Source organism: Anastrepha obliqua, chromosome 1, assembly GCF_027943255.1.
Source record: "Anastrepha obliqua isolate idAnaObli1 chromosome 1, idAnaObli1_1.0, whole genome shotgun sequence".
Taxonomy (NCBI): Eukaryota; Metazoa; Arthropoda; class Insecta; order Diptera; family Tephritidae; genus Anastrepha; species Anastrepha obliqua.
Window position 1 is genome coordinate 164,443,656 of NC_072892.1, and position 27,941 is coordinate 164,471,596.

A 27,941-nucleotide genomic window follows, 5' to 3' on the forward strand; every position below is an offset into this window, starting at 1 on the left:
ACACAACGCCCAATTTTGTATAATAATCGTAAAAACTGCCGCTGCATCATTTTTAATGGAGTTCGCTATTGTCCCACCTCTTCGTTTGAGTGCTTGAGCGTCCGATTCAAATGAAGTAACCCTTTAATATTCATACAAAGTAACTTCCGCGCACACTAAAATATTCCTTTTTCCTTCGACATTCCATTTCCTTCCTGTCCGCTTGTATTTGTCATACCTGCTGCTATCTGCTTGTCATAGAGGGGGGGAGGGTGGCAAGAAAAAAGTGAATCGTCATCATGGCAACTGCCTTTTAATGAACTTTCTTACGTTTCTTGCCTTTCAATGAACTTACTGAAACCACCCTTCTTAATAGAAACTGGGTGGTTAAAGTATTCTAAAAACAAAAACAAAGGAACTAAATAATATTCGCTTAAGTTTACAAAAGGGCTGTGAAGAGAGAGATTTTATTTGTACGAAATTCCGAAATTTCATAATATTTGAACTAAACTAATTTCTATTTAACCAAAAACTGGAGACTTTAATCAATTGTAAAATAAATTTTGTAATGGGGAAAAGCAAAACAAATTTTTTGGAGTTTGACTATCACTCGTATATATGAACTTTTGCAGTTACTTTGTTTGCTGCGGCCATCATAGCCGAATATGGTAGGTTGGTGCGTGTTAACTAGAAACTACGCCATAAATTAAAATGGAACGATACTCGCTTAAACAACGTATTGAAATTATTAAATTCACTTTAAAGTGGCGAAAATTTGGCAGAGACGGTTCGTAAAACTCGAACATTTTTCAGTAATCGTCAAGCACCTTGTCGGACCGCAATACAGGTGAAAAAATTCGAGCTGTTGGGACAAGTTAGTGATGTGAAGAATAAAACCCGTGCACGTCGCTCAAGAACAGTCGAAAATATTGCTGTTGTAGCCGAAAGTGTTGCAGAAAACCCAGGTTTTTCCATTCCTCGTCGTTCTTTGGAATTAGTCATTCCACAAATTCCATATTTTGCATAAAGATTTGGGTCTTAAGGCTTATAAAGTCTAGTTAACAGAAGAACTCAAGCCGGCCGATCATCAACAACGTCGTGTCTTTGCTGATTGGCTCGTTGAAATGGAAACGACATGAACATTTTTATAGTTTCCTCAGTTTTTCACTTTTTCTCGTTTATTGAATAGGGTGGGCCATGTAAAATTTGCTTTTTGAATCGGCTATAAAAAAAGAACTAATCAATATTTTTTCAAACTTTTTTTTTTATTTTGAAGATTGAATATTGTCATTTATGAATGATAAATAACATTGTTCAAATGACTGCCACGACTGGCTTTACAGTAGGCCATTCGATCAACCCAATTTTTAAGCACATTTTCGATTGTTTGGGCTCCAATTTCATGAATGGCAACTTCGATTTTGTGTTTTAAAGCATCAATCGTCTCTGGATGGTTCGCATAGCATTTGTCCTTAACGGCTCCCCACAACAAATAGTCCAACGGGCTTAAATCACAGCTCCGAGGCGGCCAATTAATATCGGAATTCAAAAATGGTAGCCAAAAGTTCGAGTGTAACTTTGGCAGTGTGACAAGTTGCACCGTCTAGTTGAAACCAAATGTCGCCCATGTCATCCTCTTCAATTTTTGAAAATAAAAACTCGTTGAGCATGTCACGGTAACGCTCGCCATTTACTTTAACCCCCGTTCCTCGCCCATTTTCGAAAAAAAATGGCCCGATGATGCCGCCAGACCAAAAACCGCACCAAACAGGGACTCGTTGTGGATACATTTGTTTCTCTACAGTAACGTGTGGGTTTTCTGAGCCCCAAATCCGACAATTTTGCTTATTGACGTAGCCAACGATGTGAAAATGAGCTTCATCAGAAATGAAGAAGAAGGCTCAACACTTTGGAAAAAGGTTTTCAATATTTCCCAATTTTGTTTAAGCGTATCTATAGCGTCCCATTTCGTAAATGTCAAACTTTTAAGTAAATTATGAACACATTTGACATGCCATTTGTGTTACCATTCTCAAAAAAATAGGTGGTTCAAAAAGCAAACGCTATATGGCTTATCGAGGCGTGTCCGAGAAATTGCTTCTTGTTGCTTGAAGTCTTTAGAAAATGTAACCACGCATGGCCTATATGAAAATAGAAATTTGAAATTGGCTTTAATGTGGCTTAAAGTTGGCCAGTCCCCCAAAAACGTCGGTGAAAAGATAGACCATCAATTTTTATATTCTAGGCACGCTTATCTACCAATTGATGCCGATTTTGAAACTATCGAGAGTACTATGAGAAAATAAGATTTATTGTATGTCCCTTAAGACATGTAGTGAGAATGAGAATTTAAAATCACTTAACTTATTGCACTCAAGGAAAACATAACAGAACTTTCGATGTATAGTTCTAACACTTACTTATTTAATAAATCCAGACCCATCATTTTCAAAAAATTACAGATATGTCTGATTTATTCCTTCCAATACATCTTGACTATTTTCGAAATATATATAGTAAAAATATATTATAGTAAATAATTTTGGTTGAATAAGAAATGTTGAAATATAAATACCCGGCAGAAGGGACTGACAGCGCAGACTCAAATCGCTCGATAGTGGTCACCATATTTATATTGACGGCTCAAAGATGGACAATGCCACTGGATCGCGAGTATACTCGGACCAATTATTCTTAAATTGCTCCCCTTAGACTCCTATACTGGTGTCAGCATCTGAGATCCAAGCCTCTATCCAAGCTGAGATCAACGCTATAGACAAAGCAGCAGAAATGGCAAATCCTACCATTTTAGTTGATAGTCAAGCAGCGATCAAGGCACTGACCTCAACGCCCATCAACTCAAGAAGTGTTAAATAATGCAGAAGATCGCTCTCGCTTATCCAACAACAAACCATCAAACTTTGTTGGGTTCCCGGCCACTCTGAAGTGGAGGGAAATGAAAGAGCGAATGAATGCGCAAGGGAAGGCGCTGAGCTTGAGCTTCAGTGAGTGGTAGAGGACATACGAATTCCTCTAAACGAGCTGTACCCTGCGATTGACTTGAGTGTAATCACAAAAACCAATAGAAGCTAGTCTCTGATTATTAACTGCAGGGTCTCAAATATGATCTGGGCAAAACTGAATCATGAAAGGAAACAACAGATCAAATGCCAGCGCCCTCACAGGCACCCTAGTCTGTAGAATTGGTGTAATTCGCATTGACTTCTGCAGGAGTTGTGGAGATGAAGAAGAAATTGAGTCGGTGCAAGACCTCCTCTGTGACATAGGAGCTGTGGTGATGAAGAAGTAAATGAGTCGATACAACATCTCCTCTGTGAAGAAGCCGTGCCAAATATCTTGACGATCATTTCTCAGAAGACTTGGGAAATTAGAAAAATGTCTCACTGGTGGAACTGGTTACCTTTTTAAAATGAGCTAAGGAGTTTAAGCAACTTAGTTAGGGGATGCAAATCAAATGCAGGTTTCTCAATGGGCCTTAGATCCACCGAGTGTGTTCTTTTGCTCAAGCAACCTGGCTAAATTAACCTAACTTAAATGTTGAAATAAAGCATTTTTATTTTATTTTTTATTATTGAAGTATTTAAAAAAATTTCATAGAAATAATTTGGTTTGTTTCAATTGAGATCTTATAGTTAATATTTAATGAATCTAAGAATTTTTAATTTTTGCTGACCTTAAAAGTGTCAGAAGTCAGTAAAAGTAGAAAGTAGAAGAAGTCATTAAAAGTAGAAACTTATTCCAATCACATTAAAAAACTGATTCCATTATATATTTAAATCAATTTAATGTTTAAAAATAAAAAACTAGTACAAAGCATCTATAAAAATGTTTCAAATCATTCAAGAAAACGGCTCATATGTTTCTACACTACGAACAAAAATTCCGCAAATGTTAAGAATGCACGAAATGAGTATTAGATGAATGTACGTCTGGATGTAGTCAATCACCTACTTTCCTTAGTCCATTGTGAACTACTTCATCAACTGGTGTAACACTGATGTATGGGCTATTACTGTGACGTTAACTGTTGAAGCAGAGGTAAGCTCATTTGGTACCGTAAGCTGACGCAGAAACTGAAGGTTGCTATTTCGTGGGACTTTGCCTTACTGCGAGTAAAAATACCAGTTGCTGGTAATGAAACATATAGGAGACGAGCTGCTTCAACTACAAAATGGTAGAAAGTTAGCTCATAACTACTGCATTTGCCTGAAGCAGTATGCCAACTTGTTCGAATATTGCTCATATTCTTGTGCTTTTACTCCAGTAACTATTTTTGGTTTGGTTGATCAACACTCGACTGCTCGCCGATTGTTGTCCGAGTCTCTATGTCATTAGCTGGCACCAAGCCAGGCAGCCAAGCAAACAAAGAGGAGATGTGTAAGTAGGCAAACAATTCAACTGAAACAAGCAGCCACTGTGGCACATATGCACATACGTACATAAGTAATGCGCTGCAGAGTTAAGCGGAAGGCAGCTGAAGGTAAAAGGAGTAATAATCTAAAGAAAATATCAACACTTCAAAGCCTGTAGAGGAATGTTTAGGTTCGCCTACGTTTCGCTGTCTGTAAATATTTGTAATCAAGAAATTTCCTCAAAGACGAACTAAACTGAGAACGTGCTAAGGATATTGCGAAGAAGACGAAGAAGAGAAAAGAAATTGAAACAATAAACGTGCAGCAGGGCAGCAAAAGCAAATGTGTTCGTTGATACGAGCGAATGCCATAGAGGTGGTGAGCACAAGAACGTTGGTACAGCTGTGGTTTAAGAAAGTTTACGCAAAGCTTAGAATTACAAGGGCAGATGGTTTATGTGGGTTGGGAAGCTGGTTTTGAAGTCGCGCACACGCACAGTGCGGTGTACAGGATTATGCTAAGTCTTGAACTTTATATCTTAAATTTAAGCAGATTAGAAAAAGGTTAATAACTCAAACACTTTCACACCTTTCAATTGATGTTCAGGATGGCAAATAAAGGGAAAGTTTTTATACAATAAGGAAAGTTTGCCAGAATTCCCAAAGTACACATTTTAAAAATAAATTTTCCTCCTAAATAAACACAGGAATTCTTTAGGGTACTTTTGCAGACAGATTTAATTTAGCAGAACCAGCTACGGTGGTGTGTTGGCACTAACAAAGCTTTGGCTTAAGATATCCCTCGACAAAAACTTCAAAGAGGTTAAGTCAGTTATTGCTCGAAGAATTCTGAACGGTAAGAGTTTCTTATAAAAAAGAGCAGGGCCCAAATTACATACGAGGGAGAATGAGAAAACTGTTTCCTATTGTATGTGTTCCACCCACATTCAATTAAGATTTGGAGCTTTATTTTCAATGATTGGCTTTGACAGTACAGTTTGTTGAGTAATCATTGCGCTCGGACTATACTTTTTCTAACCGTGGAAAGTGGTTTTAATGAAAATCAACAGAGTTCGCTGGAGAGCAAGCGAAGAAGTCTCTACAGAGCTTGACAAATTTGAAAAGTAATCCGAAAAAATTTAAATATTGTGCGTGACAATTAACCCTTCCGTACGTGGTCAGAATAAGATCCTAGTTCTGAGCCTTGAACCGTACTCGACAATGTTGGACCCTATTGAAAACTTATTGCAAAAAACAAAACAGTAGGTATCAGTAAAAATTTGCCTGCAGTACCTCGAAGGCTTAGTTCGGCAAGGACACAGTTGCTGCTAGAGATTGTGCTTGCGCTATTTATTTATTTATTTATTGATTTAATCATCTAAAACCCATTCAGCCTACATAAACTTATAGGTTGATGCTTTCGCCTTACAGGATACATCTGTTCACAAATATAATATAATTTTAATTTCCTTTTTAACATTTTATAAGTTTAGAAAACATTTTTCTGAAATATATTTGACTTTTTCTGAACTACGTTTAAGTTTTTCTGAAAATTGGTTATTTGTAAAAAGTATAGTATAGTTCGGAGCTGTACAATGTTCTAATATCACATAAATAGTTCCTAAGAGCACTTTAATCTCCCAACAAATATGCTTATCAAACAATTACTGGAATTACCATGATATTAGATAGCGGCAGTCGATGTTGTCGATGTTGTAGTATCCTGCCAAATGAGAGTGAGAAAGTTGTTCAGTTACTTGACAGGGTGAGGCAACTCAAGTAATACAAGTATTTTGGGTATTGTCGTAATTTTGTTTTTGAAAGTTTGTTTACTCGTAGGCTGGAGTAAAGGGTTTTTCAATTGGCGTGGGTCGATTTTGGCGCTCTGTCGCAGCCATTTTGTTTTGGTGACATGTGTGAAATCTTTTGTTTATTATTCAGTTGTTTATGCCAAATCATCATGGCAAGTTACACGATTGAACAGCACGTTCAAATGATAAAACTTTATTATCAAAATGAGTGTTCATTAACGCAAATGTTGCGCGCATTGCGCCCATTTTTCAGTAGACGTGGTGGCCCTTCCAATTTCTTATGGCCCATATTGAACCATATGGACCTAGACGACATGTGGTTCCAGCAGGACGGCGCTACGTGCCACACAGCAAGCGCCATTTTCTTCCATTTCAACATCTACCCGCCCTTATTGAAAAACCCTTTCTAATAAGAGGTCGATAGAAAGAAATTTTGAAACATTTTATAATATTGAGAAAATTTTGATGGAATTCCCTAAAGTGAATTATCTTAGATTCCTTTTAGCATTTTTGTAATTTCTTTTTAGATTTTAATAGAGAGAAAAAAATTTGTTTTTTTTAAGAAAAAATTTTTATTTTATATTACTAAAAATTTTTTAATTTTTAATTAAAAGAAATTAAAATTTTTTTCAACAAAAAAATTTTTTTTCAACAAAAAATTAATTTTTTTCCAAAAAAAAGATCTATTTTGTCAAAAAAAAAAATGAATTGTTTTCTCAACAAAAAAATAAATAAATGTTCAACAAAAAAATAGATTTTTTCCCCAAAAATTGTGTATTTTATAATACTCGTATAGTACTTTAATCCCGTCATTGAAAAAATTTTCGTTAGCGGGGAATATCGCAAGTGAAATAAGTTTCCAGATATATATATTATTCCACTTTGTTCCTTTAAAAATTACATTTTTGAAGTATAAGAACACCTTTTAAAGAAAAAATTTAATTATTCTGATATAAGTAGTTATAACTCTACTTCTATTTCTCTAAACCCACCTTCGACAGGATGTTTAAGACTAGCATCACATCTATAAAAGACTGGGAAACTCAAAGTCTATGGAGAAGAGAGAAAATAAATTTGTTCATGGTTGGATCCAAGCTAGGAAATAAAGTAGACTATGAAGTTTTGTCAAAATAATTAGGACTAGAATTATCTGTCCGAATTCCGGACAACTGTAGCGTCTACCAAGCAGAACAGCCACGCTGCCATCAAATCAATGGAGACAGTTGCACTAAGATCAAAGGTTGTTCAGGAATACCTGGCAGCTCTAAATGATATTAGTACCGTCTTCAAGGTCAGTCTTGTATGGGTCCCGGGACATAGGAAATCGCAAGACCGATGATCTGGTCAGAAAGGGTATTAATCTTCCACTGCTTAAAGACCGAGTCAATAGTGGAATTCCTATGGCAACTTCCAAAAAACTAATATTCTCCAGGAGGCCAATAAGTCATGAAGAGTAGAAAATATTTGTATTACAACCAGGTCAATGTGGCTGCAAATAGGTAGAAAAGGCACGAAGGCCCTGGCTTGTGTCATTGGCTGTTAAGTAGCCACCTTTTAGGCCAGGAGTATGAATATTGCTGAAGTTGTAGAGATGAGGAAGAGGAAGAAACAGTAGAACACTTCCTCTGTAATTACTCAGTCTTAGTTAGGAGTACAGTAAGATTGTTAAAAAAATACCATTTTGACTCTCTTACGGACTTTTTCTTCTTCTTAATTGGTGCTATAACCGCTTAGGCGATTTTGGCCGAGATTAACAAAGCGCGTCAGTCGTTTCTTTCTCGTGCTAACCGGCGCCAGTTGGACACACCAAGTGAAGCCAAGTCCTTCTCCACCTGATCTTTCCCACGCATAGGAGGCCGCCCTCTTCCTCTGCTACCACCAGCTGGTACCGCATCGAATACTTTCAAAGCCGGAGCGTTTGTATCTATTCGGACGACATGCCCCAGCCAAAGTAGCCGCTGGATCTTTATTCGCTGCGCTATGTCTATGTCGTCGTAAAGCTCATACAGCTCATCGTTCTATCGCTTGCGATATTCGCCTTTGCCAACGTGCAAAGGTCCAAAAATCTTACGCAGAATCTTTCTCTCGAACACTCCAAGCGTCGCTTCATCGGATGTTGTCATCGTCCAAGCTTCTGCGCCATACGTTAGGACGGGCATGATGAGAGTCTTGTAGAGTGTTAGTTTTGTTCGTAGAGAGAGGACTTTACTGCTCAGTTGCCTACTTAGTCCAAAGTAGCACTTGTTGGCAAGAGAGATTCTACGTTGGATTTCAAGGCTGACATTGTTATCGATGTTAATGCTGGTTCCTAAATACACGAAGTCTTTTACAACCTCGAAATTATAACTGTCAACAGTGACGTGGGTGCCGATACGCGAGTGCGACGACTGTTTGTTTGAAGACAGGAGGTACTTCGTTTTGTCCTCGTTCATCACCAGACCCATTCGCTTTGCCTCTTTATCCAGTTTGGAGAAGGCAGAACTGCAGCGCGGTTGTTAAGGCCGATAATATCGATATCATTGGCATACGCCAACAATTGTACGCTCTTATAAAAAAGTGTACCTGTAAGCTCTACGGCTCGTACGATCCTCTCCAAAATCAGGCTAAAGAAGTCACACGACAGCGAGTCAAACGGCTTGGAGAAGTCCTTTCCAATTCTGACGGCGCTGCTGGTGTTGAGCAACGTCATCTTACATAGCCGTATTAGTTTTGCGGGGATACGAAATTCAGACATCGCGGCATACAGGTAACTCCTTTCCGTACTGCCGAATGCAGCGACTTTGTTGTTCTTTAGCCGCGTTATCGCTATTCTCACCTCGTCATGATCGGGTAGCGGAACGACAATTCCGTCGTCAACGATTGGGGTATCGGGATCTTCACTTTCTCGGTGACACGCGCAGCTGTCACTGTTTAATAGGTTCGAGAAGTGTTCCCTCCATAATTTAAGATTGCTCTGTACGTCAGTCACCAGTTCGCCGTCTTACGGACTATCTGTTGGAATAAAACTTATCCTACGCTGCTATCATGAAAAGTAAACAGTTAGGTTCCTGTGTTACACAGTGGTGTCAGAACGGACTTACATGGACTAAGGGAGTTGGCTACTCTAAATTGACAGCTAGAAAAGCCTAGCCTAACCCTACTTATTTTGCTAAATCTTTTCCATTCGCTTCAAAAGACACTTACGTTAACTTGTTCTTGATTTTTCAAAAAAGTTGTTAGACTAGAGTTTCGAAACAACCTTAAATTCACGCAGCGATTTATATTGATCTTCCTTCTGTGGACTCGAAGTTATGGTTTTAATCTACAGGCAATCTGGAAATCACAAGTAACTAGTACATCAGTGGGTGAATTATCATATGTTGATTGCTAAATTTGTTGACTAAGTGTTCAGGAAGAATGAAGCCAGGATATATACATTGGATCAGGATAGTTGATTACTGGTCAAGCTTGTCTTCAAAGTTATCGAGTGGGATTTATGTTGTTCTATAAATAAAATATAATTTTACGTATTTTCGGAAGTTAGCTACCAATTTATAAGAAGTTTTTTCATAGCAGAAATGCATATGAAATTTGGTCTTTAACTGCTGCGTGCGACCACTGATCAAACAAAATTTGTTTGGAGTGGGGATCAGAAAAATGTATAATGTTATATATTTATCGAGTTTGCATCAAATGAGCAAAAAAAGACATTTTCCTGTACAAAATACTTAGGGAAATCCATGTGTTTTACAGCACGATTTAAAAAATCCTTTTGATTTGTTTTTAATACATTTAAAATTGGAAAAATTTAAGAGCCGGCCTTCGAAACAAATGTTCGGTACTTACATTTTTTTTTTTGGACCACCCTAATGTATAAATGTTTGTTGGAAACAACTTTTGCCTGCACGCACGAGCCGTCTGGTAAGGTGAATGCTGACTGAAATGAGCAAACGAGTTGGAAACTCTTAAGCGACCAAGGTGAGCGCCATTTACACGCTCAAAGGATAACTGTAATAATATGCAAGTTTACGTAGGCCACATACACAAGGGGTTTGCCTGCAAGGGATTATCAGCCGATGGGTCAACATACTTATCCACACACTTATACTTATATATATTTACATACGCACAAAGGTCCACACACACACTAATGCAGGTATTTAAATCGGAAAACATGTTTATGTAGTTGTGCATTTAGTTTCAAACCCAGCGCAGAAATCTGCGTCGATTTAATCACTTATTAAACCGTTTTCATCACTAAATTCTCTTGAGACTCAGACTAACTTATTTGAAGTTCCGTTGTTGTGTGAAATTTGTGTGATTCTCCTGTACTTATTTGCTTGCCGCCACGCATAAATATAATTATAATACACATTTGGCGATTGGTGAATTTCTGTGCGCGTGCAGCGCTTACAAATCGCCGATAATTATGTGATAAATACTCCTTAGTGCCGTATGATATCAGTGCGCGTGTATGTGTATATTAATCAAATGGGAGAATTAATTTTCAACTACAGCACTTAATCATTGAACGGCAAAAGAGAAGAAATTTATTTTGTGGTGCATTGAATTTATAGCAGAGTTTTCTTTATTTAATGATATGAGAGGATTAATTGTTTCGGTAGTTTTATTATTTTTAATTTTTTCAATGCTTGTTTAAAAATCACTTTTTTTGTAGCTACTTTTGTCTATGCAACCATAATTTTCCGATTTTCCAACTTTAAGCTGTTAGTTGTTTCCAGTGACTTTTTGATTTTGTGAAATGATTTCTTAGAATCGTAAAATAAAATGAGTGTAATCTTCCTTTCTGCGCGGTCGCCATTCAGAATTCACAGAGAGAACGTTGGTTCGAATCTCGGTGAAACACCAAAATTAAGAAAAACATTTTTCTAATAGCGGTCGCCCCTCGGCAGTCAATGGCAAACCTCCGAGTGTATTTCTGCCATAAAAATGCTCCTCATTAAAATATCTGCCGTTCAAATTCGGCTTGAAATTGTAGGTCCTTCCATTTGTGGAACAACAGCAAGACGCATGCCAGTAAAATAAGAGAAGGAGCTCGGCCAAACACCCAAAACGGGTGTACGCGTCAATTATGTATATATATAATCTTCCTTTCTGACCCTTTTACAAAATTTTTCTTTTCTAATTGCACTTAGCACTTTGATTTTTCATTCGTATTCATAGTCATGTAGTGGGCGGAGTGAAGAGTTGGTGCGGGAGTATTTTGCGAGAAACTCCACATCAAGCTCAAATTTAGGCTTCCGGATCACACAGTCTTTTTCAAACGAAAGTAGCTGCAATTAAGGAAGCTGTGGATTTGTTGCTTACTTCTGTAATTACTGTAAAGGATGCACATACCTCCTGCTTCCGAATATTTCAAAATTAACTTCATTTGGGTTCTCGGTCACAGCGGCATAGAGTGAAACTGTTGGGCTAATGAGCTGGCTGTACAGGGAACCCTGGCGACGTTTTCATGGCGGATTGGGGTTCTCTTGACTTGACTTGTGATCTGCTACTGGAAAGACGGGCCTTATATCAAATCAGCGAGCGCTGAAATAGTGCGCAAACGTGTAAAGTCGTGAGATCATTTTAGCAACATATAGATGGGAGGCGTCCGAGTGAACTTCTAAGGTTAACAAAGCCACAGCTCTCAAATTTGGTGGCTGTCTTTACCGGGTAATGTCTGTTAGATGTCCATGCGGTAAGGCTTAAGATGCTTCAAGTCCTTTTTGTAGAAGCTGTCCGAGATGGAATCACCTTCGTACCTTGTTCTCAGCTGCTCTGCTCTCATCAGGCAAAGGTTTGGATAGATGGGCTCTACCTTTTTCGCTACATCTGCGTATATTGCGGGTTTACATATCATTCACCTCATGAATTTCATCAGTAGCATTGAAGTTGTTAATACGACGGTAAATCATCACTGTTGGTCGTCATCCTTTAATCTATAGCCTATTCTTCTTGTTTCCCAACTGTCAGGCTCCTTCCCTTCATGAATGCCTAATAGTTGAAAGCGTCGAGGTATTAACATCGGATGAAGGTTGTCGAGCAACACTTTGCACTACAGCAGAAATATTCTCAAGAGAACGTGCAGCTTTTGACTTGGCATCTTCGACAGAGTCAATTTCTTGAATTTCTTCACCAACCCTTGAAATGTCAACTCATTCGGATGATAGAAATGTAAGAAATGGCAAGAAATGAGATCTTCAACCAAAGCAAACCAATTGGCCCTATACAGCCATTGTAAGACCGATACTAATATATGCGGCACTAGTTTGGTGGCCCGGTATAGAAAGGAAGTACATCCTAATCGAGTTGAACATGGTCGAAAAATCAGCGTGTATCCTAACCACAGGAGCGCTTAGCACCAGTCCTACTGAAGCGCTCAACGTACTAATACATCTTGCGATTCGAGATTCAGAAACACAGGAAACTGGACAATAAAACCTTACGATTACAGCAATGTTCTCTTACAGGAAGCCTCACTGTTCAAAACCAAATCAGACTTCACAGTCGCCGACCTTAATTTCAAGAAAGGTTTTATACATAGAATGCTTTCCACCGAGCGCCGAATGGAGAAAAGGTGAAGTGATTGGTAGACTCGACATCGAAATCTACACTGACGGTTTTAAATGAACTATGGTGTGGAGCTGGCATCTATTCAGAGCCACTCAAATTATCCAAATCAATTCGACTTCCTCACTATGTCAACGTTTTTCAGGCAGAACTAAATTATTAGCAATCAGAGAAGCATGCAAATCACTAAAACACCACAGAGAAACGGGTGTAAGAGTAGCTACTTGAGGAATGCCAGGCCGGCACTTCCACCATTTCGCCTAGATATCTTTTTGGAGAGTCAAGCAGCTATCAAAGCCTTAGATTCTACTTCGATTTCATCCAACCTAGTTTCACAATGTATAGAGGAACTAGAATTGCTTAGTCATTGGCTTCAAATTACTCTGATATGTATTTCCGGTGATAGGAACATACAGGTTAATGAGATAGCGGATGAGCTAGCAAGGAAAGGCTCGACATAGACATAGCAGAGGCGGTGGCAGTCGCAACCCCAGTCAACACAATAAAAGCATCCATTGCTTCACACTATCATGCTTTAGCCGAAAGAAGATGGAAGCAATTAACTGCATGCTCCAAAACAAGAAAAACATGGCCGTCGTACAACATCCAGAGGACGAGCTACCAGTTAGGATGCTCTTGTCCAAGCATCTCACGTACAATCCTTACAAGTCACTGGAAGTTAGGAGATCATACATCCAGATTTAATCTTCCTTTCAATCACATCTTCAGAAGCTTTCAGGCGGAGGTAAGAAGAAAGTATTTTCCACAATTTATGCGAATGTCTGGGTTTAGCTAGAGTCAGACTTCGCTCTTTCGGTAAGCCATAAGCAAATTAAGCAAAGTCTTAGAGCAAATTAATTACATTTCAAAAAGAAAAAGAAAGAGAAAAAGTTTGCTGCTATACCTACTTGAATCTCATGAAATGGTTCTGAATACAAAAAAAAAAAAAACAAAAAGATATCACACGCGAAGAGTGGCAGTAAAAATGGCTCTAGTCGCTAACTAGAAGTTTTTCAACAGAAATACTCAACCGTTTCAACAACAACAATATTCGAATGATTATTTCCAGCAAAAAAAATCATGAATTTTGCTATGCTTTGTTTTTTAAAATTCACCATTTTTATAATAAGTTATACAAATTTTATGGCGTTGTTCTACTGTGTAAGTATCCATGGTTAAAAGCAAAATATGTTTTCCAAAACTAACAAATTTTTATTAAAAGACTAAAAAATTACGAAAAAAAACATTTATTTGAAAAAATTTACGATTTTTTCCTAAAAAATACTAAAAAAATAAAAAAAAAATATTTTTGCATTATTTTTTCGCCGGCTTTCGAAAAGTGCTAAAAACTATTTTTACTCAAAAATGTTTAACAAAAAAAAATTAGTTTAAAGAAAAATTTATTTAAAAAATAAAAACAATTTATCCTCAAATAAAAATTAAAAAATTCAAAAGTTAAAAAAAAATTATGAAAAGACAAAAAAATAAAAAAAAACATTTATTTGAAAAAATGTATTATTTTATCCTCTGAAACTACTTTTGCAGCTTTTCCACTGAATTTTGGTCATTTTCTCAAAAGAAATAAAAACTATTTATCCTAAAAAATAAATGAAAAATTATTTTTGCATTTTTTATCATTTTCAAAAGTGATAAAAACTATTTTTTCTCAGAAATTTTTACCAAAAAAAAAAATTATTAAAAGAAAACTTGAAAAAAGTATACTATTTTATATTAAAAATTAAAAAATATCATTTTTGCATAAAAATACATTTATTTGAAAAAATTTAAAATTTTTTCCTAAAAAATTATAAAACCAAATTATTTTTGCATTTTGTTGCGGGTTTTTTCAAAGGAATAAAAACTGTTTTTCTTTCAAAATTTTTAACAAAATTTTTTATGAAAAGGTTAAGAAATTAAAAAAAAACTATTATTTGAAAAAAATATTAAATTAAATTAAAAAGATTATTATTTTTACATTGTTTTGCATTAATTTGTCGGCTTCTAAGTGATAAAAACTATTTTTCCTCAAAAATTTTTAACAAAAAAAAATGGTTTAAAACACAACAATTTTTGTTGGAAATTTTAAATTAATTAAAAATAATCTTTTTGAAAATTTTTTTTTATGAAAAGAGTAAAATTAAAAAAAAACACTTATGTGAAAGAAAAATGTACTGTTTTACGGTAAAAATTAAAAAAAAAAATTTCTAATCTTGAATATGTCTCAGAATTATTAAATGTTTTTAAACCCAATTTTTTATGTTTAAAACAAATGAATCAACTTCCAGAAAGATTTACGACAAGACCCATGCAGTTGAATCACTTGACATGAATTCGCTCATATGCTTAAATACTTTCTAAGGTACCTGCATATACTTTGCTCCAAATTTGCTTTAAGCGAAGGGCAAAAAGAGTATGCGAATGAACTTTTGCCATTCCTTTTCTGTGTATACCGTCAATATTTTATATCAGCTATTTTTAATATCGCTGTGAAGTGAAACGGAAAAGGTAAACAGTGTCAATAAATATGAACTCAGCAACAACACTGTGTGCTTGCAGCTAAAGCAGCTCATGCGGCGCATTTGATGCCATTTCGATCACTCGGCTGCTTGGCAAGATAGTTAAGGTGCAAAGCAGAGTGGCAGAGTGGCAGCATGGATAGACAGTGGATGAGCCGCATGTATGTGCATGGTGCTGCATGTTAAAACACACACATTTGTATCTACATACATACATGCATACACAGGAGCTTAACATAGCGTTGTGTTATACTTTCATATGCAAAAACAGCAGCACTCATACACTTACAAACGTATTTACACAGCTACTCTTGTGTGCGCTTTGCGCTTTGCAAACACTTTCCATACATGCATGAGTAGTAGTTCATCGAAAAAATCAATAATCTGCTACCAAAAATAGTAAAGGATTGTCATCTGCACCGCGCACTCTACCGCCCCACATCCATTTGCACTATTTTCAGCAACCATCCTCGTGATTGCTCAGTGTCATCATGCGCGTCATACTGGCACAGTAACCAGAATTTCCGTTAGGCTATATTTATACTTGTGTGTGTATAACTAAAAAGCGTGCTGAACGTTTAGTGGTGTGGGCCCAGCTGTCAATTATTCAATCAATTTTCCGCCGTGTTAATATACAATACTGTAAGCGCCTATTTGTGCTGCACCACCACCACCTTGAAAATAGCCTGCCAATACCCTTTCCGCCAATAGTATATTATGCCTTTCATATTATATTTGTCTATGTGTAACTCTTGTATGGATATAATACAACAAACACCAACAATTGGTCCAAAGGCTGCACTGCCATAGCGGACAGCAGCTTACTTTTCCTTCACCAATCAAGCTTAACGCTTTCAACTGGCAATGCTTTTTGCAATTCCGAACACTTTTGTGGTTGTGTTATTCTGTTTTTTTTTTTTTTTTTGTTTTTGTTGTAGTACTTATTTTAGCTGTTATTGGTGTCTTTGATGGCAGTATTGTTCACCCATTCACATACAACAGAACTTATATCTACTTATTGTCACTTACCTGAGTGGGTCTTTTATGTGTATGTAGCGATCCATTGAGATGGCGCATAAATTTAAAATGGACGCCGTTGAGCACATCACGTCGAAGGCGACCCAAGTATCACAAAACTGCGCGCCGAATATCCAATAACCTGCAAAGGGGAGAAGTATTTTTTTATGCATTTGTGTTGGAGTAAAATACGCATTTACCTAATATGGATTTAATATCTAAAAATAATTTTCAATACGGCAATTATTTCAGTGCTTTCAACTTTGCAGGCTGTGCAGCCTGTGTATACGAGTATTTCTGGATGCTGTTAGGGTTGAAATTTTCATTATTCTCTTAAAAAAATTTGAAACTTGGGGTATTATTTTCAAAGACACAAGTGCGAAATTAATTTTTTTTTCAAATATTAGTCAAATGGCTGAAGGCGACGTTGCCGAATAGATTTTTAACATCTCGCTATTTTTAAATAACGAATTTTTTTCGCCAACATTTCCACCTTCGCTGTCACTTTATGCAGTAATTAATATTATTGAAAAAAAATTATTAGCATTATATAATATTATAAAGCAAGTATTTTTCTGTCAACAGAGAAGTGCTTTAAGGTTTTTTTTTGCTTTTGCTATAATAAGTTTCATGTATGGTACGTTGAACTGCATGAGCCAGATAACGAAATAATCGAATATCCCGCTGAAGAACTTGCTAATAACATTGAACTTATGGGGTGCTGGCGAGAAGGTAGAGTAAAGTCGGGTGTTGTGGGCACCATTTTACCTTGATATTAATTTCTGCCAAAATAATCGTAATGAAAAAGCGATCTTTTTTTCTTTCTAACACATATTGAGTTATCATTACATTTTAATGCAAAATATACTCTAATACCTATAATCGTTTACGTCTGATAATATAGAAAAACTGAAATCACCTTAGGGGGAACACCACTGAGATTTTTCAAAAAAATCGATTTTGTTTTTGCATTTTCTTAAAGTAGATATATTAAAAAATACTTAAAAAAATGTAAGCTTAAAATCTTGAAAATTGGCGAAGTTATACCCAATACAATTAGTGCAGGTAGAGAGTTACAACAGCCAATGAAAACTTTAAATGCGTTTTTCTCATAACGACTTTTCTGAACACGGTGGCCTCGATTTGTCGAAGACTTATGAAACGATTTTAATTTTTTTTAATTCGTACATTGCAGTTTTTAAAAATTCCAATAATTAATATTTTTTCAAGCCTTTCGAAAACAAAAAAAGGGTAAAAACACAAACTCATTTTTCAAATCGCGCACTATTTTCTCAAAAAAAAAAAATTAAAAAAAAAACCGCCACGTACGACGATAGCAATTGATGTATAGATTAAGAATTTGTTTGGTTTTTTGTGTCTCAGATGATTTTTGTTAAATAAATTATAATTTGTCTTATCCTCAAATAATCATCCCTACTTATAGAAAAAAGTTCATGAAAATCACTTAATTTTCACGCGTTCACAGTGGTGTTCCCCTTTAAAAGTTGATGAAAGGAAAAATGGTGGGTAATGTGGCCCAGGGTAGTCGGGTAAAGTAGTCCACTATATAAAATCACCAAAAACAATTGTAAGAGTTAATAATAAGTCAATGAATTTATTTATATATTTTTTAAATTTTAATTAATTACCTTCTTGGTTGACTATTTCAAAAAATTACACTTAGGCAAATACAAATCCATATTCCGTATAGCAGATGGTGGAAATTTGTGTTTCTCATACTCTTCCTTAAGTAAATCTAAAAACATTTTTACATTTTCTTTTATGAAACCCATTGCAATATTAAAAGACGTTCGCGTTGGAGAGCGAAAACTAAACTCATTTTTTGTGCCTGCGCAGGAATCCATACAGCCAACCTTTCCTTGCAAATGGCATAAGGACCGAACATTTATTTGGTACTTTATTTCATTCCGCCCATTGAAACGCCAGGGAAGGAATATCGTGTCTTGTGAGGCCGCAAAGTCTTGATTCCATTTCAAATGTATATTTTACAAGGTCTTCTTTTGAGGCTTCTTCCAGTATTGGCTTACGTCCAAGTGGGGTTTTGAAAAGCAGGCTAGGGGATGCATTACTCCTTGCCATTCTTTGCAATTGCGGTACATCAAAAGTCTTTGATGCAAAAAGTGTGCCCATCACCTCATTCCTAACAGCTCTTCTTCTTCCTAAGGGGGGCCTCTTATTAGTCGGCTTCAAAAAATCGTTTTTTTTACTGCAATCGATACATATATTATAGGAGAATATGCCCTCAAAATTTAATAGCGGAATTTAAAGTACAGGCGTCTGTACCGTCCCTCATGTGAGGATACTGTCTGCCTTCTGAAAACTTTGAAACACGTTTTCTCAAAACCATGTTTTTGAAAATGGTGTGTAAGATTTAAAAAAAAAGAAGAAAAGCTTTTGTTTGAAACCGATAATCTATATAAAGATAATTAAAACGCGGAACTAATTAACTAACAAAAAAATGCAAAAAAAAAAAATTAGCTTTTTTCGATTCGAAAAAAAGTCAGGAAAATCAACTTTTTTAGAAACCACTGATAAGAGGAGCCCCTTAATTGGCGCAATAACCGCTTATGCGATTTTGGCCGAGTTTAATTTCGCATTTTTCTCGCGCTAAGCAGCGTCAGTTGGACACACCAAGTGAAGCCAAGTCTTGTACACCTGATCTTTCCAACGCAGTCTTCCTCTGCTACCACCAGCTGATAACACATCGAATACTTTCAAAGCCGGAGCGTACCCATTCCATTTATTCGCTGCGCTATGTCTATGTCATCGTAAAGCTCGTACAGCTCATCGTTCTATCGCCTGCGCTATTCACCGTTGCCAACGTGCAAAGGTCCAAAAATCTTGCGCAGAATCTTTCTCTCAAACACTCCAAGCGTCGCTTCATCGGATGTTGTCATCGTCCAAGCTTCTGCGCCATACGTTAGGACGGGCACGATGAGAGCCTTGTAAAGTGTTAATTTTGTTCGTCGAGAGAGGACTTTGCTGCTCAGTTGCCTACTTAGTCCAAAGTAGCACTTGTTGGCAAGAGAGATTCTACGTTGGATTTCAAGGCTGACATTGTTATCGATGTTAATGCTGGTTCCTAAATACACGAAGTCTTTTACAACCTCAAAATTATAACTGTCAACAGTGACGTGGGTGCCGATTCGCGAGTGCGCCGACTGTTTGTTTGAAGACAGGAGGTACTTCGTTTTGTCTTCGTTCACCACCAAACCCATTCGCTTTGCCTCTTTATCCAGGTTGGAGAAGGCAGAACTAACAGCGCGGTTGTTAAGGCCGATGATGTCAATATCATAAAATATTGTGCCTGAGCGATTAAGTTCTGCGGCTCGTACGATGCTCTCCAACATCAGGTTAAAGAAGTCACGGGACAGCGAGTCACCCTGTCTGGAACCTCATTTCGTATCAAACGGCGAAGAGAGGCCCTTCCCAATTCTCACGGCGCTGCTGGTGTTGAGCAACGTCATCTTACTTAGCCGTATTAGTTTTGCGGGGATACCAAATTCAGACATTGCGGCATACAGGTAACTCCTTTCGTACTGTCGAATGCAGCTTTGAAGTCGACGAAAAGATGGTGTGTGTCGATTCTCCTTTGATGGGTCTTTTCCCAGATTTGGCGTATTGTGAATTTTTGGTCGATGATAGACTTTCCAGGCCTAAAGCCACACTGATAAGGTCCAATCAGTTGGTTGACGGTGTGCTTCAGTAATTTCTAGTGTCTTTTATTAATAAAACTTTCAAACAACTACTTATTAGCTCATCAACCTATGGTCGCATAATAGTTTCATAAATTTGTCGTATTTTCTTGAATCTTAAATTCAATAGAATATAAGTACATTTTTATGACTTACTGGATATTCAGCTACAGAAGCGAAGGGAAATGAGTTCTTCTAAAAATGTAGGTCATATACCCAACAATATTGAATTATCCCCAGCCTTGCTTACCTTTACGTTAACACTCATGCACACACATACATGGCTACGCATACATGGATGCATTCAATGCATTCTCATATTAAAAATGCCATTTTGCTGCCTCACTCGATATCCTCATTAGTGCACTTAATTAATTTGTATCCTTAAAGTCCTTGAATTTGTTGGTTATAGGTAAATGCGTTAAAAGGTGAGAAGGTGGGACCATTTCTTTAAAAAATCCATTTGGTTGATATGCATTTTCAGGAGCGTTTAAAAGAGAATTAAATTATCCAATAAAGGAGCGAGTGTGAGTGTGTGCGTGTGTGTGTGGGCGACCTGCATACACATGCAACGATGTGTGCTCATTTAAATGACAAAGCATTTTCGCTTGCCACATATAATGCAAACACAAGTTAAGTAAAGAGAAAACAACAAATACACAAAATAGATGCTTGTCACAGTTCGACAATCGCCTACACGCCACACATTGCAAACCCGGAATGGATAAATGGTGATCAGCACTTTTCTTATTTTCTTGGGCTGTGAACTTTTTGCGCACAACTGACAAGGACATTGCATAAATTTGTACGAGTATTGGTGATAATGCAAATGTTGAGTTTACTGCAAAGACGTACGCATTGATGTGGTTTATGTAGGTATGTGTGTGCGACGATTTGCTAATAGAGTCCTCTGTTTGTACATATTATTGCATCTTTCTTGGAATACTTATTTCTACTTTGGTATTCGAGCTTAAAGAATTTTTTTCTTCACATATTTCAATCGAAAAAAACCATATGATCTCATTGGTAGTTAATGTAAAGAATAGATTTTAAAACTCTCTTCATAAGAACTCCACAAAATTGTTAAAATCATATTGCTTGTTAGTTTCCTTTGAACTAGTTTCAGTGTCATACTTAAATATTTTTAAATGTTCTAAAAAATAAAAAAAAAACATTTCGAAGTGATAGTACTTTGAAATTAAATTGTAAAAATTGTATACCGAAAACTCTATGTATGCATCAGGTATCACATCTATGAATAACTTTGTGTAGCTTAAAAAGTTTTTGTACGTATTACTTCTTCTACAGCGTTTTAGAAACGCGTATTCAGTGCGCAGAAATTGTAAAATTTTATTTTGAATATAATTCTTTGAGTATTAATACATTAATGCATTATGATCTGCGAGTTTTTGTTGTTGAGGACTACAACAAATTCGGTTGCAGAGCTACAAAAAGTGCTAACAGACTATCTGCTAAAGGGCACTTCAGACCATGACTTCACGTAAGACAATATGTTCCCTCAAAAGTTCATTTCTATAAGAGGTGAAACAGGCATTCCTCTCATCAAGCGGTACCGAACTAGACTATTATCTGTAGTGTTCTTGAAGGTAAAGTTTTGCGCTTCTAAACATCAAATACTTGACTCTCCGAAGGTTATTACTCATGAGGAAATGGGCACCATAGCGGCAGGAGAGCTTCAAATGCTATAAAATTACTGAAAAAATACACGAAATGGGCTGCATTGGCCGTAATCATTTTTTCGATATTGCTAGAATTCATAGACACAATAAATTATCCTATTATTCTTCTTCTTGATTGGCGCGATAACCGCATAACCGATTTTGGCTGAGTTTATCATTGCATCTTTCTCGCGCTCAGCGCCGTCAGTTGGACACACCAAATGAAACCAAGTCTTGTACACCTGATTTTTCCAACGCAGAGGAGGCTTTCCTCTTCCTCTGCTGCCACCAGCTGTTACCGCATCGAATACTTTCAGAGGCAGAACGTTTGTATCCATTCGGGCTACATGACCTTGTCAGCGAAGCCGCTGGATCTTAATTCTCTGCAATACGTCTATGCCGTCTTAAACCTCATACGGCTCACTGGTCTATCGCCTACGATACTCGCCGTCGTTAACGTGCAATGGTTCAAAAATGTTCTGCTGAATCTTTTTACTTAAGCACTCTAAGGGACGCCTAATCGGGTGTGGTCATCGTCCAAGCTTTTGCGCCATACGTTAGGACGGGCATGATGAGAGTCTTGTAGAGTGTTAGTTTTGCGCGTCGAGAGATGACTTTACTGCTCAGTTGCCTACTTAGTGCAAAGTAGCACTTATTGCTAAGATAAATTCTACGTTGGATTTGAAGGCTGACATTGTTTTCGGTGTTAATGCTGGTTCCTAAATAAACGAAGTCTTTTACAACCTCGAAATTATATTTATCAACAATGACATGGGTGCCGGGATGCGAGTGCGCCGACTGTTTGTTTGAAGACAGGACGTACTTCGTTTTGTCCTCGTTCACCACCAGACCCATTCGCTTTGCCTCTTTATCCAGTTTGGAGAAGGCAGAACTAACAGCGCGGTTGTTAAGGCCGATGATATCGATATTATCGGCATACGCCAACAATTGTACGCTCTTATAAAATATTGTGCCTGAGCGATTAAGTTCTGCAGCTCACACGATTTTCTCCCACTCAGGTTAAAGAAGTCACACGAAAGCGAGTCACCCTCTCTAAAACCTCGTTTGGTATCAAACGGCTCGGAGAGGCCCTCCCCTATTCTGATGGCGCCGCTGGTGTTGAGTAACGTCATCTTGCCTAGTCGTATTAGTTTTGCGGGGATACCAGATTCAGACTTTGTGTCAACTCATTTTCGGGCTGTCAAATGCAGGTTTCAAGTCAGGAAAAACATGGTGTGTGGATTCTCTTTTCATGGGACTTTTATAAGATTTGGCTTATTGTGAATATCTGATCGATTGTGGATTTTACATGTGGACCATAACACGCAAAGAAAAATCTTGTTTTTGGTTCCAATTTTGTTCTTGTGTTCTAGGGTGTGGCTTGCCAAAGAAGAGCCTTTACGATTATTGCTGGTTTCCTTTCGGATCATGTCCATAGACCCATAACTGTCACCACAGGTAAGGAATGCCTTGAATAGTTTTGAGACTCAATTGAATTTAATACTCTTCGCAGAGGTCACACTTCAACTCATCTCATCACTAAAGTGTCGGGCATTATGCTCTGCCAGGCCGAAGTGTCAGTGATCCAGTATCAGTTGATATTTTCCTGAAGCTTATACGATCATCTGTGAGTAAAATTTTCTAAGCTTTTTTAATGTTTTCGCCAGTTATTGAGGTGAAAGATCATAATAGAGTTTCCGCAGTAGGGTTAGTTTGAAGTCTTTGCATTTCTGTTGCTCTTAAGCCTTCGTTATTGTCGAGTCTTTTTGAGCTGCCAAAGTATTTTTTACGTCTTCAGCGCATGAAATTCTTGACATCTTGAATAAATAATAGGAAATACAGGGTCCGGCACTCGAAGCTTAATCAACTTCAGACCGCTTGCGCTTTGTTAGTTTGCTAAATGACAGTCCAGAGTATTGTTCACAAGTGCGCGGAAGCATTTGGATTATAGGAAAACATTTCGGATTAATGGAATGGATTATATTTGGCTGAACCCAGCTATTGTTCGTGAGCTCGAGCACCTTAAAGTAAACACAGTTTTTGATTATCGTACAATTACTCGTTACAATTATACTGGTAGCATCGCGAAACTTCATGGAGCTGATCTTCAAAAGACTGCAACGTCACGTGAAATGGTTCAAAAGGTGAAGAAGCGACTTGAGCGATATCCCTGACGAAGTGCCAATCAAATGGCGAAAGAGCTGAAAATATCTGACCACAGCATCCGCCGCATACTGAGAAATGATATAAAAGTCAAGCCTTACAAGACCCAAAATGCGCATCAATCACACCAAAGCAGCAACCAGTCAGACTTAAGAGAGCGAAGGAGTTGGGTCGCTTGGCCGAAAGCGGTCAATTTCCAAACATTGTGTTTTCTGATGAGAAATACTTTCAAATTGATCCATTTGTAAACTACCAAAACGATACGGTTTATTTGACCGACCGTTCATACGAGAATTTGAGTCATCGATTGGCCATCAGGAGGCAGCCCCCGCCACAGGTAATGGTTTGGGCCGCTGTAACCGCAGATGGGCGCACTCTAATCGTTTTTATCGAACCTGGCGTCAAGATAAATACGAAATATTATCGGGAAAGTATTCTGCAGGTTGCTTTGAAGCCGTAGGCAGACAAATATTTCGGTGGTATACCATGGATGTTACAACAGGATTCGGCACCGTCTCACAAAGCTCGAGTGAACCAAAAGTGGCTAAAAATGAACGTTCCGAACTTCATAACGTCCACACAATGGCTCTCAAATTCACCAGACGCGAATCCCATGGATGAGATGATTTGCCATTTTGGAGAGCAGGGTCAGAACTAAAAGATCCACCAGTCGTGAGGTGCTGAAAAAAGCCACTGTCCGCGAGTAGGCTAAAATACCTGCAAGTCACATTCGGGTAGCTTGCGATCCGCTTCGGGACCGTCTCAAGTCCATAGTCAACGCAAAAGATGGTCATATCGAGCAAAAGTAAATTGATTCTTAATTTTGTATTATTTTCACACATTTTTTGCTTTGAATTGAATAATTTTCGAAACTAAATTTATGGCCTTTTTAATAGGAAACACTTCGAGTGCCGGACACTGTACATAAAAATAAAATCACTCGTATGTTGAGCACAAGGAAATTCGTAGAATTTATTAAACTAAAATTTGCTAACACGTGAACTCATGTTGAATTGAACAGTTGTTTATGATGGTTTCCATTTCAATTCAATCGAGCTATTCGGGTCATGTTCTTCGATTTCGATGTAACTCAAATATGTTGCTCTCTGGTCAAAATTATGAGACACGTATTTTTTTTCGCCCGAAAAAAATTTTTTTCAAGATTTATCGGCAATTTTGTTTTTCGGCTCAAAATCGATTTTTTTTCGTCATTACTTGCACGAGCGACTTAATGTAGAAACAATTGCAAAAAAGTAGTTGAAAATTTTTTATTTTGCAAAAAAAAAGACAAAAACTCGAAATTTTTTCGAAATTCAATATTTCAAAAAGTGTATTTTTTTTTTCAACTTTTCCCAAATCAAGAGGACACCTCAAACTTTAATTGAGCTGAATGCCCAGTAGCTTAAATCAGTTCTTTTTGAGTAATGAATTTTAGAGTAAAAAACTTTTTTGCAATTGTTTCTACATGAAGTCGCTCGTGCAAGTAATCACGATCATTTTGAACCCAGAACCATTAAAATCGGTTAATTTTTCACTAAGTTATGACCATTTAAAAAAAAAAATTCTTATATAGGGTCCGCCATATAACTTTACGGAATTAAAAATGCTATAAAAAAGAAACTACTCAATATTTTTCCAAACTGTTTTTTTTATTTTGAAGTACAATCCCTCCGGTTAATGATGGAATACAACTGGACCAATTTGGACTTTGTACGGCGTCATACCAAGGTCTTTACGCAAAATTCGTCTCAATGATGTCTCCGAAATGTTCAATTGTTGAGAATGACGGTGAACTGATGTTCCTGGTGATTCACGAACACTCTCGGCCACAGCAGCAATATTTTCGGGTGTACGCACGGTTTTTGGTCGGTCACACGTTGCTTTGTCAATAAGCAACCCAGTTTCTCTTAGCTTTTTCGCAAAGTAACGCACATATGCTTCATTTGGTGCTTTTCTTCTTCCCATTGCCGTACGTAATTTTCGTACACATTCTGCAACATCACCATGATTTTCAAAGTAATGTCGCAATATTTCCCAGCGTTCTTTGAGCGTATACACAACCATTTTCGTTCAGCGGAAGAATAAAACTAATTTTCTGTCAAATCAGATGACAGCTAAGTGTTATCATTCTTCAAATTATACCTAGTTCAAATCCGTAACGATAGATGGCGGGCCCTCTATAATTAAAAAAAAATCGATTTTGAGCCGAAAAACAAAATTGCCGATAAATCTTGAAAAAAAAATTTTTTCGGGCGAACAAAAAAGTACGTGTCTCATTATTTTGACCAGAGAGCAACATATTTGAGTTACATCGAAGTCGAAGAACATGACCCGAATAGCCCGGTTGAATTGAAATGGAAACCATCTTATAATATCTCTAATATCCCACACGTGGTTCAACAAAATGCAAAATTCTGGGTATCTTTAAACAGAAATTATACAAAACTCGCAAAACAAATCAAAATTATTTTTGTCAAGCCATATAAGTTGTTCACTAGAAAATGTTTTTTGTTTTTTAAAACCACATCCCCAGGTATTTATCTTTCTATCCGGTAAATTCTACACGCAACGCACTTTTTGGAAAAAATTTAATTTCGTAGGTAATTGCTATTAAAATTGCTTGCGCATCATATATAAACGTTTTAAAACCGTGTCTAAATTTTCAAAGAAGCAAGGCACGAAAAAGAAAATACTTTTAAATGAACTGTTTATCATCGAACAAAATTATTTCCCATGGGTTTCATACTCAAAGAAAACGTTGCTCATTTAATTTTTCTTTCTTCTATTCCTTTCTTCTATTCCTAATTTATTCCTGCTGCGCATATATTTCCTTAGCATTTCGCAGTTACTTCAAAAATAATTTGCATTTCAAAGAAATAATGGTGCCTGTGTTTATTAGCCTATATGTAGATGTGAGTGTATGGATTGGCTTCAAGCCAAGCAGAAATGTATGCTCTTCAGGTTGAGGTAAACATAAAAATGTGTTTGCATTTCCTTTGACGTTTCCGTGTATGCCCTACCCTGCGAGTGTGTGTGTGTGTGCCAGATATAAAACGTTTCTGGGTACTTTCTAAATCAATTGCCATTAACTTCACGCATTTGTGTTCAAAGTTGTATAGAGAGGGGTAGAGATAAAGGAGGCTTAATAGACTGTGGGGAAAATTGTTAAAGAAATTGCGTAAGTGGTACTCTGGGCAAATGTTAATGACTCAATTATGCGCCTTAGCGCAGTGAAAATAACCACAATATTAGAGTAGGGAGCAGTCAATGAAGGCTGGTTTTACACAATCAACTCAATTAGCCTTAAGAATTTGCATTTTTTCAGCAAGCGTCCGGTCAGCTAAGTCTGTACGGCCTTGTGCACGATAACTCGAGCACGAATTAATTTATTTCACTGAAATCTGGTACTCATATTACTCTTGGCGCAAGGTATTCAAAATTAGTGAAATAAGTCAGTCTTATAACTGGCGCGATGTCAACCACACCCTCGAAAACATTATATGACACATTAAACTTCCTGCCGATAGATCTGCAGGCAAAATATATCGCGCGTTGTGCGGCAGTAAGGCTGAACACTCTAAGTACCATATGTGGTCAAATAAGAGCTACGGTCCTGACAAAATCCTGGCTGGCACTTCGGATCTTCCCGTATTAGTGAATTATGCACTCCCGCCTACACTTTATTACGTTCACGACCCTCCTACCCTCAAGTGATGAGTGTGAACGGGACGATGTAAGACAGGGCGAGTCTAGCCATGAATACACAGATGGCTCAAAGCCCGAGGGCTGGGTGGACGGAGGTGTATACTCCGAGCATCTGGGGATCTCCTTAAATATCCGGTTCAGCCTGAAAGACACTACACTAGTCAGGTTGTGTCTTTAAGGCTAAACTTATAGCTGACCAATAAAAGCCGCGACACTGATATGGTGTGATGTGATATCTGGAAATGGCATATACATTTTCACTGACAGACAGGCGGCGATAAAATCCCTCGCAAAACAGTCGATAACCTCTAAGGTAACCATGAAATGCCGCGCATCTCTTAACGAGATGGCTGAGCTATTTCACCTAAAGGTAACATGGGTTCCTGGCCATCGCGACATTGAGGGTAACTGCAGAGTCGATGAACTAGCGA

The 27,941-nt window shown here is 37.4% G+C and overlaps 1 protein-coding gene across 1 annotated transcript in view; it reads right to left on the bottom strand.

Moving 5' to 3' along the window:
• The window catches only part of LOC129238241 (dopamine receptor 1), a 170,094-nt gene that overhangs the window by 97,014 nt on the left and 45,139 nt on the right, over nucleotides 1-27,941 (bottom strand). The window contains exon 4 of the mRNA XM_054873285.1: nucleotides 16,260-16,389. Within this exon, the coding sequence (XP_054729260.1) occupies nucleotides 16,260-16,389 (130 nt within the window). The remainder of the gene's footprint in view (nucleotides 1-16,259; nucleotides 16,390-27,941) is intronic.